At 38.6% G+C, this 16,177-nt stretch overlaps 1 protein-coding gene across 2 annotated transcripts in view; it reads right to left on the reverse strand.

The window, feature by feature from the left end:
* Positions 1-16,177, reverse strand: part of LOC133617293 (tensin-4-like) — a 50,724-nt gene that overhangs the window by 13,089 nt on the left and 21,458 nt on the right. For both annotated transcript variants that reach the window (XM_061977220.2, XM_061977221.2), the window contains exons 3-9: positions 13,349-13,619; positions 11,433-11,695; positions 11,263-11,352; positions 7,210-7,341; positions 4,044-4,139; positions 1,139-1,216; positions 900-947 (exon numbers count right to left, since the gene is read on the reverse strand). In XM_061977220.2, coding sequence (XP_061833204.2) covers positions 900-947; positions 1,139-1,216; positions 4,044-4,139; positions 7,210-7,341; positions 11,263-11,352; positions 11,433-11,695; positions 13,349-13,619 — 978 coding nt within the window. The remainder of the gene's footprint in view (positions 1-899; positions 948-1,138; positions 1,217-4,043; positions 4,140-7,209; positions 7,342-11,262; positions 11,353-11,432; positions 11,696-13,348; positions 13,620-16,177) is intronic.

The following is a 16,177-nucleotide window of genomic DNA, read 5'->3' on the forward strand; positions in this document are numbered from 1 at the left end:
CGTTGCGTCCTTGAGCGAGACACTCCACCCTTGCTCCTGATGGGTCATGGATAGGGCCTTGCATGGCAGCTCCCGCCATCAGTGTGTGAATGTGTGAGTGTGAATGGGTGAATGTGGAAATAGTGTCAAAGCGCTTTGAGTACCTTGAAGGTAGAAAAGCGCTGTACTAGTATAACCCATTTACCATTTGTCGTTGTTGTTTAGTGTGGCTTCACTACATGGCACATGTTTATGACAGTGTTGGCATTGTTCATACTGCCACCCTCAGTGTGACATGTATGGCTTCATTCGCTTGTGTTCAAAGTCAAGATTATGGTATCATTAGTTCAATATCGGGCACAATGAGATCTTGGTTAGTCTTTGTTAATTATAGACTATACCATTTGTGCCTTTTTTATTGTGGAAAACGAACCAAACTCTCCACGAAATGGACATCGGCGCCGATGCGTGTGTGTGTGTGCAAGATTATGTTACTCGGCACTCAACAAAGTACATTCTAGTAATATCTTTACAGTCGTCCCTCGCCACATCGCACTTTAAATTTCAAGGCTTCACTTTTTTAAAGTGTTCTACATATTTTTGTCTTAAATTCAGTGTTAGATTAAGGCTTCACCTTCATTACCTCTTCCCCCTCACTCACTACCGCTAGTCTTCACCCACCACCACTACACCCTCGACATGAAGCAACAAAGGGTAGAATGAATGACTGAATTAATTATCTACGGCCCTCTGGGATGATATTTGTTTAGTATTAGACCCGGCCCGCAGGCCACAGCCGCCTGCTGCTGTTTTGCACGCACCAAAACTCCCTCAGTGTTGGCGTTTTTTTTTTTTTTCTATGAGTAAAATTCAACCAGCATTGTTCACATGTAAAAAAAAATACAAACTCTTTTGTTTACCTGTTCCTTTCTTGTTGCCTGTGTTTTTTTCTGCTTCTCCATCTAATCCTGTTTGTGCACAGATTAATCAGCTTCATTAATTTATGGTATTCATCTCTCTCGCTCTTTCTCTCTCTCTCTCTCGCACACACACACACACACACACACACACACACACACACACACACACACACACACACACACACACACACACACACACACACAGATGCACACGTTCACATGGTATGTAGAGTACTCACCGTGGGTGTGAAGCAGTAGTTTGCAGGGTAAGGCGACAGGTGAAATAGTGTGCTGGTACACAAGGGCAGACAGGCTTCCTGCAAATAGGACAAGAATTGATTTCACTTAACAATAAATAATATAATATAATAAAAGTTTAATGACCACAATAAAAATCAACTAGACAAAGAAGGAATACATTCTACTAATTTAAGCAAAATAGGGTTAAAAAAAACAAAAAACACACACACATTATATATATATATATATATATATATATATATATATATATATATATATATATATATATATGTATATATCATCGTCGACTTCAGGAGGAGCAGCACCGACCCTGCCCCCCTCTACATCAACGGCGAGCGTGTAGAGAGGGTCCACACCTTCAGGTACCTTGGAGTCCACATCTCTAATGACTTCTCCTGGACAGTCAACACCACATCAATCATCAAGAAGGCTCAGCAGCGGCTACACTTCCTTAGAGTCCTCGGGAAGTACAACCTGAAGCCTGACCTGCTGCTGACCTTCTACCGCTCGTCCATCGAGAGCCTGCTGACCTACTGTATTACGGTATGGTACGGCAGCTGCACTGCAGCAGACAGGGAGAGGCTGCAAAGAGTGGTCAAGACGGCTCAGAAGATCATCGGCCGCCCTCTCCCCTCTCTGACGGACATCTACACCGCCCGCTGCCTCAACAGAGCCAGTGCCATCATCATGGACAGCACCCACCCTGGCTCTGACCTGTTCCACCTGCTGCCCTCTGGGAAGCGCTACAGGTGCATTAAAACCAAAACAAACAGGCTAAAGAACAGCTTCTTCCCCAGGGCCATAACCATCCTGAACGGCCTCAATCTCGTTAAAGTTAAAGTTAAAGTACCAATGATTGTCACACACACACTCTAGGTGTGGCGAGATTATTCTCTGCATTTGACCCATCACCCTTGATCACCCCCTGGGAGGTGAGGGGAGCAGTGGGCAGCAGCGGTTGCCGCGCCCGGGAATCATTTTTTGGTGATTTAACCCCCAATTCCAACCCTTACCTTGCGTAATGACAATAAAGCTGATTCTGATTCTGATATATATATATATATATATATATATATATATATATATATATATATATATATATATATATATATATATATATATATATATATATATATATAAATATATATATATATATATATATACCCTGCGATGAGGTGGCGACTTGTCCAGGGTGTACCCCGCCTTCCGCCCGATTGTAGCTGAGATAGGCTCCAGTGCCCCCCGCGACCTCAAAGGGAATAAGCGGTAGGAAATGGATGGATGGATGGATATATATATATATATATATATATATATATATAAACTAATTTAAGCAAAATAGGGGGTACAAATAAAAAATAAATATATATATATATATATATATATATTTCTTTTTTTTTTTTCTTTTTTTTTTTATGTATTTATTTATTTATTTTTAACCCTATTTTGCTTAAATTAGTAGAATGTATTCCTTCTTTGTCCAAGGATGAAATAGCCTATATATATATATGTATATATATATATATATATATATATATATATATATACGTTAGGTCAGGAAAAAACACAGAGGCTGTTTCATCCCTACAAGCCTGTTTGGCAGGTCTTGTAGGGATTTATATATATATATATATATATATATATATATATATATATATATATATATATATATATATATATATATATATATATATATATATATATATGTATGTATTTTTTTTTTTCAAATTATTTTTTAACCCTATTTTGCTTAAATTAGTAGAATGTATTCCTTTTTTGTCAAGGGATTAAATAGCCTCTGTGTTTTTTCCTAACCTAACGTATATATGTACAGAGGCTATTTCATCCCTCCAAGCCTGTTTCGCAGGTTTCCCTGCTCTTCAAGGGATTTTTTATAAATAATATTTTGAATTTATTTTATTTTTTATTTATGTTTGTTATTTATGTAAATAATGTATTCATGTAAATAAATTTTTTTAATTCATAAAAATCCCCTGCGAAACAGGCTTGTAGGGATGATATAGCCTCTGTGTTTTTTTCTGACCTAACGTATATTCCGCTATACCCCGGTATTGAGCACTGTATAACGGATAAACCACAGAAACCTCGACTATATATATATATATATATATATATATACATATATATATATATATATATATATATATATATAAATATATATATATATATATATATATATATATGTATATATATATATATATATATATATATATATCTGCACTGTAAAAAAAATACAAGTAAATTGGATGAGAATAAATACAATTAATATTTTTCTAATACAACTAATTTTAAAATGTACAGAGATTACATTACATACCTGCAAATACTGGAGTAAAAAAATAATACAGTATTTATATTGAAATCGGTCTTTGACCAACAAAAATCATAGAATGCTTTTGATATACTCTTATTTTGTAAATAAAATAAATGTTAATTTTGTAAAAAATAAAATAACATTTAAAAAAATGCTAAAAAGTCAAGTATTTAAGGAAACTGCATATCAACAATTTCAACTTTACATGACATGTATATTCTCCCTATTCTGTTGTCTATGAACATTGAAATGATGGTTGATAAACTCTGCCTAGCAACAAGTCAAGGCAAAGACAAATGTCTACTTCAACCAGAAAAATTACAGAAACAGTTCAAGTTTTTCATTCAGAAAACCTTCTATGGAATCCCAATTAAGGAGTTACTCTTGTATTTCTCCTCCATTCAGGTTCTAATATTTGGATCCAGATAATTGTTGACCATGAACTCATACCTTTAAATCAAGGTGTGTCAAGAAGAATTGTTCATAGCAAAAAAACATTTGAAATGATTGCGAGGAAAGGTTTATGCAAAAAGCCTCAGTGACCTTACCAAAGAATGGCTCCTGAGTGGATCCTTTCAGGCGAACACCTTTTGGTGACGATTCGATCAGGAAGTGCTTGATAAACTTAGAGCTGATTTCTCCGCCTGAGAAAAAAATAAAATAGCAATAAAGAAGACTGCAAGGTCCTTTCTAATCAATAAGAGAGCTTAAAGCAACGTGTTTTTTTTCTTTAACCTATACATCTGAAAAATGTAAGAAATATGGTAACAAAAATATGGATAATAAAAAATGCTTCTTATAATTTCATCATATATATATATATATATATATATATATATATATATATATATATATATATATATATATATACACGCATATATATAAAAGTTTCCATACTCATGTTTTTTGTGACCAACAAGTATGTGCTCCAATCACTCTATCACAAAAAAATAAGAGTTGTAGAAATGATTGGAAACTCAAGACAGCCATGACATTATGTTCTTTACAAGTGTATGTCAACTTTTGACCACGACTGTATATGCATATATATAAACACACGCACACACACACAAACACACACACATTTATACAAAGAGTGTCCGCCCTGAGATCGGTAGGTTGTGAGTTCAAACCCCGGCCGAGTCATACCAAAGACTATAAAAATGGGAGCCAATACCTCCCTGCTTGACACTCAGCATCAAGGGTTGGAATTGGGGGTTAAATCACCAAAAATTATTCCTGGGCATGGCTACCACTGCTGCTCACTGCTCCCCTCACCTCCCAGGGGGTGGTACTTTAACTGTAACTATGCATACAGACGCCGATCGAGCTGTTTAGCTTCATCATTAACTCTCTCCAATTTCCAGTAAGGAGGAAATGTTGTTTTAAACATTTGTGTGGCTTTGCTTCGTTATAATTCAACTGTATAATCACTTTTTTTTTTTTCATCAAACCACTACAAAAGATGATGAAAGAGTTACTACTAAACCCCGTCATCCACTACAAAGGAAGTTGGGCGGTACTGCATCAAAAAGCGACATCAGTGTGTAAAGGATATCACCACATGGGCTCAAAGAACACTTCAGAAAACCACTGTCAGTAACTATAGTCGGTCGCTACATCTGTAAGTGCAAGTTAAAACTCTACTATGCAAAGCGAAAGCCATTTATCAACAACACCCAGAAATGTTGCCACCTTCGCCGGGCCCGAGCTCATCTAAGATGGACTGATGCAAAGTGGAAAAGTGTTCTGTGGTCTGACGAGTCCACATTTCAAATTGTTTTTGGAAACTGTGGACGTCGTGTCCTCCGGAACTAAGAGGAAAAGAACCATCCGGATTGTTCTCGGCGCAAAGTGGAAAAGCCAGCATGTGTGATGGTATGGGGGTGTATTAGTGCCCAAGACATGGGTAACTTACACATCTGTGAAGGCACCATTAATGCTGAAAGGTACATACAGGTTTTGGAGCGACATATGTTGCCATCCAAGCGACGTTATCATGGACGCCCCTGCTTATTTCAGCAAGACAATGCTAAGCCACGTGTTACAACAGTTCCTCAGTTCCCATACGTTTACTGAGTGTTGTTAATAGGAAAGGCCATGTAATGCAGTGGTGAAAATGCCCTTGGAATGTGTTGCTGCCATTAAATTCTAAGTTAATGATTATCTGCCAAAAAAATAAATTTGTTTCTCAGTTCGAACATTAAATATCTTGTCTTGGACATTATCTGGACTGGACCTGGTTTTAAAAAAAACCTTTAAACGATGCTAATTTCATTTACAACCAGGTCTGGTGAAGATAAGGTCCTTTTTTTTTTCTTTTTTTTTTTAGATAAGATAAATAAATCTTTTCTTGGATAAAAAAGAAAGTAAAATAATATAAAAATAATTACATAAAAAAATTTAAAAAAAGTAATTAAATGAAAATGTTAGTGGACCAGCAGCACAAACAATCAAGTGTGCTTCAGGGACTGTGTCCCTTGCAGAAGTGTTGTCCATGTTGTGGGAACCAGAATATTGGTAGCAGAAAGAAACAACCACTTTTGTGTGAGTGGGTGTGTATGAGTGTGAATGGGGGAGGGAGGGGTTTTTTTTTAGGTTGATGCACTAGTTGAAAGTTTATTGTGTGTTTTTTTCTATGTTGATTTAATAAAATAAAAAATAAAAAATAAAAAAAAATATATATATCTTGTCTTTGCAGTCTATTCAATTGAATATGTCATGTCTTGGTGATCATGTTTAGTTTGGCTATGTTCTCTGTCAGTTTCTGTTTTTTCACTCCCTGTTTTGTTTCCATGACTACCAATCAGTTCACCTGTCCTCACGACTCACGCACCTGATTCATTTGAACTCACGCACCTGTTTTCAATCACCACGTGACTATTTAAGCCTGTCATTTTCTGCTGGTCGGCCTGGCGACATCACATTCATGCTCTGCACTCTTGACACGCTGCTTACTCTGTCCAGGTCATAGTTCATGCTGCTCTTTTTTTGCCACGTAAGTTTTTTGTTTATTCAAGCCACTGTTTTGCGCCTTCTGTTTGTTCTTTTTTTTCCATAGTTCTGCCTTTGTGCTAGTTTTATTAGCCAAGTTTGTTGTGTGTGCCTTTTGTTTATACTTTTTATAATGTATTATTAAATCATGTATTTAACTTCACGCCATGTCTGGTCCAAATCCTTTGCACCATGGGAAAACAAACCAGTCTAAGTCTTGACAGAATATAAGTTGAAAAGGATTATCAAATCATTGTATTCTGTTTTTATTTACGACTTACACAACGTGGCAACTTCACTGGTTTTGGCTTTTGTATATCAACCATATGATTTTCCTGAGTAGCTAGGCAGGTAAAAAAAAACAAAGTAGAAGAAGAACACACCCCAAAAAATATTTTCACCCAAGATGATTATTAGGCTTCAGAAACTTGTATTTTTTTTAGTGTCTCAGGAGGAATGTCTCTGGAGATTTGATCGTTTTTTTGTTTTGACACTCCTGATACTGAATGGCTTGTAGAAAAACAAAAAACTGTTCTGCACTACCAGAGACAGGGTGTGCACAGACGTGCCTATTCCCATCTGTTGGGTTTGGTAAGTGAGTCCTGAGGCCATTTTATTTTATTTTATTTTGCTTGGTGAAATCACTTGACAACGTAATGTTGTTGTTTTTTTTCGTTGCATCTGTTCAAAAAACGCTGTTGACATTGTGGAAAAATTTACCTGTATCAGCAGTGGCAGAAGTTATAGTTGTCTTTAGATCCGCCTTCATGGCCAGACCAAAACTTCCTCTGTAGGTAGTGCTGTCTCTCACCACAAATGTTCCCGGTTCTTTGTCCCGGACCAGGGCCTCAGCTGGGATGGATAGAACACCACAATGTTATCATTGACATAAATCCGCATCTGTTATTGCATGATGAGAACTGACTTCCTAGGTTGGGCCCAATGAAATGCCTCTAGGACGTCAACAAAATAACAGATTAAATAATAATAATAATAATAATAATAATAATAATAATAAAACCTTACAAATTCAATAGGTCCTTATGTCCCATTGCATAAGGACTCCCTTTGGGAGTCCTTATACAATGGGCCATGCGGGCCCTAATAATTGAATCTATATGGCATAAGTCATTATAGGACACCAGACCCCTGTGGTTACCCACAGCCAATAACAAATACATGTAATGCCTCGTAGTAATTAAAATGTTGTAATTGAATGTTAGGAATTAACATTGATGCCTTTACTGCAGCAATAATCCTGTTTACATGGGCTCGAATACATACATTCACATATATACATACATACACATATATAAATATATACACCAGTGACGTGCAATCACTAGAGGCAGGTGAGGCGGGGCCTCACCTGCCATCATGGAAAGAAAAAAAATTTAAAAAGAAAAAAAATTAATTAAATTGTTATATGTATCCAGTGATTATACTATAGAGTTATTTTCCATTTAACTTCACCAGTTTTAGATTATTTTTATTCAAAATCGCTGAATTTTCACATTTGCCGTTCAAATACTGAGAAGAGACGGTGCGGTGATCAGCAGCCAGTTGAGGCACGTCACTCAGTGCCTCAACGTGGATTGCGGACTCGGCTAACTGCTGGCCTGCTGTGCAGTGAGACCGTATTGCTATATGAATTATATTATACATTTCCATAGTTTAGTTAGCTGAGGTATATAATGTACAGTGTATTTTGTCAACAACTGTATGTGTGTAACGTACTTCTTGTGCTGAGCGATCATAAAACGGCTGCAAAAGACGCACTGGCTGAGGCTCCAGTAACCCCGCCTCCTACACCCCCGCCCTAGAATTGTTATATCAACTAAAGCCCACACTTAAACTTTCCACGTGCAAGATTTAATCTATTTAAAAAAGTTATTTCATAAGAAGCCAAAAAGTGCAAAAACAATAATGTTTGTGTTGGAGGAGTTGTGAATGACTGCAGGGCCACAACAATAGGTACACCTGCAGACTGCAGGTGTACCTAATTCACAACTCCTCCAACACGAACATTATTGTTTTTGCACTTTTTGGCTTCTTATTAAATAACTTTTGTAACCTATTTTTATGGGCTTTTCTCTTTGTGATGTTAAGTTCCTGTTATGCGCTGTTATACAGTATATGCCTTGAGCTCTTATTTTGAAGGCGCTAAGAGCGGAAGTGATGTGACGCGTTGGGAGTGGAGCGGAGGTTTTTGAAAGAAGGTAAATAAAGTGGTCCTCGTGTAAACTGGAGCCTCCGTGTTTGTTATTTTGTAGTATAGGCCACATTTATAAACCCTCGGTTACACTTTTTTAAATAGATTCAATCTTGCACGTGGAAAGTTGAAGTGAGGGCTTTAGTTGTGGACTTCATTTCTAAGTAAAGGTAAGACCATAACGTTTTTTTTTATTAAATGTGCTTTTTTGTGTGCTACAGTTTGTATGTGTAAAGTTAAAGTTAAGTTAAAGTAGCAATGATTGTCACACACACACTAGGTGTAATGAAATTTGTCCTCTGCATTTGACCCATCCCCTTGATCACCCCCTGGGAGGTGAGGGGAGCAGTGGGCAGCAGCGGCGCCGCGCCCGGCAATAATTTTTGGTGATTTAACCCCCAATTCCAACCCTTGATGCTGAGTGCCAAGCAGGGAAGAATGCTGGTATGAGCTTTTAAACATAACCCGTTAACTGCTGCCAATCAAATGGTGAATAAGATACTCTTTAGGGTTCATATGTTTGTAAATCGGACTGTGATGAAGTCATTGCCTCACCAGCCATCAACCTCACCGCACGTCACTGATATACACATATATACATACATACACATATATATACACATATACATATATATATATATATATATATATATATATATATATATATATATATATATATATATATATATATATATATATATATACACACACACATTAATTAGTTGCTTATTAAAGTAACAAAGACTTAATTTAGAGTTATTTTGACACTAGGGGAACATATAAGGGTTAGGGTTAGGGTTAGGGATATATATACCTACACTAGGGCTGTCAAACAATTATTTTTTTTAAATCAGATTGGAATTTGGCTTCATCAAATTTAATCACAGGTGATTACTTGCTTGCATAGTTGAAATGATCTTAAAAAAAGACCCCAATATTTTTTATCCACAAATGCAATACAGTGTTTTACGGTTTTGTCTAAAATTCTCCCCAGGTTAAATTTTGAAGTGAAATTTGCCAGCCAGCGCTTCGGTCGGAGTCTCCTCACACATTTTTTTTGTAGTGACGTGTGCATTGATCGAATCACTGACTGAGGTAAAAATAAGTTGCATGATTATTCTAAGTGTGTACCGTATTTTTCGGACTATGAGGCGCACTTAAAATCCGCTCTTTTTTCTCAAAACTCGACAGTGCGCCTGATAACCCGGTGTGCCTAATGTTTGTGTTGTGCTTACCGACCTCGAAGCTCTTTTATTTGGTACATGGTGAAATGATAAGTGTGACCAGTAGATGGCAGTCACACATAAGAGATACGTGCAGACTGCAATATGATGCACACATAAGAGATACGTGTAGACTGCAATATGACTCGAGTAAACAACAGCAAAATGTTACATGTTCCATTGAAAATATAGATTATTACACACGGCGCTCAAAAATCTATCACAATGTTTTAGTACGACTTTGGTAAGCTATGAAGCCACAACGCTTGATGGATTGTACTGTGCTTATGGTGTGTATATATTATCTGGCGTTTTGTTTCGCAATATTATGCAAAAGCAACTTCTCTTGCCTTCTGGTACCTGCTGATGTGTATTTGGGATCTGCATAAGTCCTGAAAACTTGCGCGCGTCCGCCTTTGTAGTGCGTGGATACACCGTAGTCGATAATCTTCTTATTTTTCTCTATCTTCTTGTTATGTGACTTTCATCCTCCGCTGTTGCCATTTCCGATATAAAGTAGTGTAAAGTTCTTACTTATATCTGTCAGTAAACTCGCCATGAAAGCGCTAAAACATACCGGTGTAGTGAGTTGACATTATTCACTCAAGGAGCTTTAGTTATTAGAGAGTTCTTAACGGGTTTTTAACGGGACACATTTCCGGCGTTGTTATTGCACTAGTGAGCCAAGTATAATTTTTGTGATTAATCACGAGTTAACGTGTTAATGAGTTAACTTATTGATTTCAGCAGTCCTAAAGTACTGTCCAACTGCATCTCTGTCTGGACTGGAGCCTGCAGTGTCTTAGACTGGAAGATTCTGCAAGAGTGGTGAGGATGGCGGAAAAGATCATCAGGACTCTTCTTCCTACTATCCGGGAGATCGCAAAAAAGCCGCTGCCTGACCAGGGCTCAGAAATTCTACAGAGACTCCTCCCACCTCCACCAAGGACTGTTTTCACCGCTGGACTCTAGAAAGAGGTTCCGCAGCCTCCGTAGCAGAACCTCCAGGTTCTGTAACAGCTTCTTCCCTCAGGCCGTAAGACTCTTGAACGCATCATAATAATCTCCTCAATTCCCCTCAAAAACGGATTAACTGGCTGGACTATAAAGACAATAAAACATACATCCATAAACGTGAATGCATATGCAAAAGTGCAATACAATAATCTATTTATTTATATCTGCACCTTATTGGTCTTTTATCCTGCACTACAACGAGCTAATGCAACAAAAAATATTTCTTATCTGTTCTGTAAAGTAAGTCTAAGTCTCTAAGTCTAAAGGGATTTTGTGCTAAAAAACCACTGCCATGAAGGGTCAACTGTTAGAGATTCTTACCATCTGCTCTGCTGATATTTGGTCGGAACCAAAATTTTGAAGAGTCCATGACAAATGTCATTGTTGGCTGACTGCCATAGACTTGGGAACCTAAAAGAGAAATGGAATGTATTACATGAAGTCAAGTATTTAAAAGTAAAATACTCTGTAAACACAAGGCAACAGCTCACCGTGAGGAGTGAATGGCTTCTGTGGGGAGCCGTTTTCTGATACGGGAGATGTGTTGTCATGGTGTGGTACGCCATTGATCAGCAACATAGGGACATCGGTAAAAGAGCCAGACAGTGACAGTTCAGGACTGCTAAGCGAATAGTTGCTGGGCGTCTCCTGCCTCGGAGAATTGTTATGGGTGTCATAGGTCCTTGTCCTGCATCCGTCACTGTAGACGATAGACTCTTGACAGTCGGCTTCTTCACCGGTCAAAGACAAGGTGCTATGTAGAAAAAATAGGGATATGAACACATTACATTTTTGTCTTCCTAACAAAATCATATACAGTCGTGGTCAAACATTGACATACACTTGTAAAGAACATAATGTCATGGCTATCTTGAGTTTCCAATTATTTCTACAACTCTTGTTTTTTTGTGATTGGCGCACATACTTGTTGGTCACAAAAAACATTCATGAAGTTTGGTTCTTTTATGAATTTATTATGGGTCGACTGAAAATGTGACCAAATCTGCTGGGTCAAAAGTACACATACCAGTTCCATTGGCCCAAAGCATAATACTACCACCACCATGATGACGGTAGGGATGGTGTTCCTAACCCATATTAAAAGTTAAAGTACCAATAGGAGTGGTGAAATCATTCTCTGCATTTGACCCATCACCCTTGATCAACCTCTGGGAGGTGAGGGGAGCAGTGGTGATTTAACCCCCAATTCCAACCCTTGAGTGCCAAGCAGGGAGGTAATGGGTCCCATTTTTATAGTTTTTGGTATGACTCGGCCGGGGTTTGAACTCACAACCTACCGACACTCTAACCACTAGGCCACTGAGTATTGCTGGGTATTGTGGCCAATCAGCTAAGTTTTTGTTTCATCTGACATCACATGGACAAAGATAAGACCTTCTGGAGGAAAGTTCTGTGGTCAAGTATGTGCTCTATCACAAAAAAATAAGAGTTGTAGAAATGATTGGAAACTCAAGACAGCCATGACATTATGTTCTTTACAAGTGTATGTAAATTTTTGACCACGACTGTACTTATTGTACTAGAAACTGTCTGTGAGTAAGAATTTTCATAGTCAAATCTGATTCGTTAGCCATTCTTGGGACAAGGAATGTCACCTTCATGGTGTGGAATGTACTTGTACTTGTGCAGGAAGTTAAGTTCCAACTTATAATATTCCTGAAGCAGGAAGTTTGATAAGACAATGAAGCACGAATTCCAGTTGACCTTAAAGAGTTTCTGTCAAACCATTTGATGCCTTATAAGGAAGAAGCTGTGCTCTGCCTAGTGCGGACAGAAGCTTGCCACTACCATGGGTTGAAGGAATACTTTGAGGATCTTCTCAATCCCAGTGACACACCTTCCTTACCGCAAGCAAGTCACAAACTGAGGCACGGCCATCACGACCAATTTATTTGGTTGAGGTTGTCAAAAAACTATTTAGTTGCAAGGTCTGGATTATTTAAGGCTCTGGATGTTGCAGAAATATTATATTTGATATGTCTCTGCACCATTGCCTGGAGGTGAGAAACAGTACCTCTAGTTTAGTAGGCTGGGCAGTGGTTCCCCTTTTCAAGAGAAGTAACAGCAGGGTATTACAACTATAAGGGGGTAGTCACTCTCTTAAGCCTCTGTGGGAAAATCTATTCCAGACCACCGAAGATAACAGTCCGGTTGTTAGTCCAACCTCAGATACAGGAGTTGCAATGTGGCATCCATACTGGACCAGCTCTACACCCTTGCAATGGTACTGAAGGGTGCATGGGAATTTGTCCACCACATCAATCACCAAACTACATTGATAGACACTGTCACAGAAGAATCTAAGTATTTTACATTCGTAAAGACCGGTAAAGACATAAATAGAGATGTACACTTTATTGGCTGCAAGTAAATTAGTAAGTTGTACCTGCCAAGGATGTAGCTGGTATCTGAGCATGTTGATGTGGAGAGTAGGGAGGCGGCACTGTTTCTGTTGGGGTAGGATAGGCGTAAGGATCCTTGGGAGCAGGACAAATCTTGCCGCATCGAGGAATTCTGTCGGAGTGAACTCCCACATGGCAGCAGAGACTGTGAAGAGGAAGGGGATCCAGAAAAGACCACTGCGCCTGAAGGACTGAAGCTGAGACTCGGTGGTCTGGGGATGGCGATAGGGGGGGACTTCGAGGAACGGCATCCATCTGCGAAGGAGAGAAAATGATTCATAGTCGGAAAGGCTAAAATTAGGGTAGTACAGCACATGTGTTAGGATTCAGATTTTTTTGGTACAGAGCTTTCATTTCAGAAGAGCTGTGTATGCATTTCAAGTGTACATTCAGCATTGCAATGTAGGTGAGGCATTCGACATAGAGGCTGAGGGAGTCATGGTAAGGTATGACGGTAAGGAGACTCAAGAGCTAAGAGACTCTCTTCCGTTGTTAAAGTTTTCTGTTTTTGAACACTTTGCCTGGCGGTGTAACGGACTGAGACAAGTGGATAAGAAGGACCTGGTATGCCATAATTTTTTAGAAGAAATGGAAAATGTTGTCTCTGAGCTGGAACTAGCAATGCTGTACATTTACAATAGGTAAAAAGTCGGGATGCGCCAATGAATCGGCCATTGACCAGTATCGGACGATTTCTGTGAAAAAGTACCATATGTGATCGGCCATAGCCAATAAATGCTTTACATGTGGATCACAAAAGCCAATCCCCACTGGCTGATACTTTAATTCTTGTTAGTCCCTCAGAGGCAGCTAACAGTGTGTGTTCATACACAGTGTGGAGCCACATCTATGCAGGTAGAAATATCACAGATTACATACCCAAACATCATCGACAATCAAACCATGATTGTAACAATCCACATTTTGTTTTATTAATACGTGAAACTGGTATCTAAACACTGTGTATCTGAATACAAGTGCTTCCACAGTATCGATACAAATGATGTATTCTTACAAAATACCAAAATCTGGCAAGACACCAACCACTGTAGGTAATTTTTTGTATTGCCATTAAAAGCTTGTTTGTGCCCTTTCATGTTTAATTAAAGCAAACTAATGGTCTAGTCATGGTAATAAAACCTTGACAATTATCTGTCTAGGGTAAACTTATTATTGACGAAAAATTATATTTGTCTGCGATTATTGCGATTAATTCTGAGTCAACCAAGAACAAACTGCGATTAAGCGTCATTAAATATTTCAATCGTTTTACAGCCCCAGTTGTTAAAGGGGAACATTATCACCAGACCTATGTAAGCGTCAATATATACCTTGATGTTGCAGAAAAAAAGACCATATATTTTTTTAACCGGTTTCCGAACTCTAAATGGGTGAATTTTGGCGAATTAAACGCCTTTCTAATATTCGCTCTCGGAGCCATGACGTCACAACGTGGCGTCACATCGGGAAGCAATCCGCCATTTTCTCAAACACCGAGTCAAATCAGCTCTGTTATTTTCCGTTTTTTCGACTGTTTTCCGTACCTTGGAGACATCATGCCTCGTCAGTGTGTTGTCGGAGGGTGTAACAACACGGACAGAGACGGATTCAAGTTGCACCAGTGGCCCAAAGATGCGAAAGTGGCAAGAAATTGGACGTTTGTTCCGCACACTTTACCGACGAAAGCTATGCTACGAAAGAGATGGCAAGAATGTGTGGATATCCTGCGACACTCAAAGCAGATGCATTTCCAACGATAAAGTCAAAGAAATCTGCCGCCAGACCCCCATTGAATCTGCTGAAGTGTGTGAGCAATTCAGGGACAAAGGACCTCGCTAGCACGGCAAGCAATGGCGGCAGTTTGTTCCCGCAGACGAGCGAGCTAAACCCCCTATCGACCCTAGCTTCCCTGGCCTGCTGACATCAACTCCAAAACTGGACAGATCAGCTTTCAGGAAAAGAGCGCGGATGAGGGTATGTCTACAGAATATATTAATTGATGAAAATTGGGCTGTCTGCACTCTCAAAGTGCATGTTGTTGCCAAATGTATTTCATATGCTGTAAACCTAGTTCATAGTTGTTAGTTTCCTTTAATGCCAAACAAACACATACCAATCGTTGGTTAGAAGGCGATCGCCGAATTCGTCCTCGCTTTCTCCCGTGTCGCTGGCTGTCGTGTCGTTTTCGTCGGTTTCGCTTGCAAACGGTTCAAACCGATATGGCTCAATAGCTTCAGTTTCTTCTTCAATTTCGTTTTCGCTACCTGCCTCCACACTACAACCATCCGTTTCAATATATTCGTAATCTGTTGAATCGCTTAAGCCGCTGAAATCCGAGTCTGAATCCGAGCTAATGTCGCTATAGCTTGCAGTTCTTTCCGCCATGTTTGTTTGTATCGGCATCACTATGTGACGTCACAGGAAAATGGACGGGTGTATTTAACGATGGTTAAAATCAGGCACTTTGAAGCTTTTTTTAGGGATATTGCGTGATGGGTAAAATTTTGAAAAAAAACTTCGAAAAATATAATAAGCCACTGGGAACTGATTTTTAATGGTTTTAACAATTCTGAAATTGTGATAATGTTCCCCTTTAATGATGTACAATACAGGCCAAAAGTTTGGACACACCCTTTCATTCAATGCGTTTTCTTTATTTTCATGACTATTTACATTGTAGATTGTCACTGAAGGCATCAAAATTATGAATGAACACATGTGGAGTTATGTACTTAACAAAAAATGGTGAAATAACTGAAAACATGTTTTATATTCTAGTTTCTTCAAAATTGCCACCCTTTGCGCTGATTTAG

This window comes from Nerophis lumbriciformis, linkage group LG16 (genome assembly GCF_033978685.3).
Source record: "Nerophis lumbriciformis linkage group LG16, RoL_Nlum_v2.1, whole genome shotgun sequence".
Lineage (NCBI taxonomy): Eukaryota > Metazoa > Chordata > Actinopteri > Syngnathiformes > Syngnathidae > Nerophis > Nerophis lumbriciformis.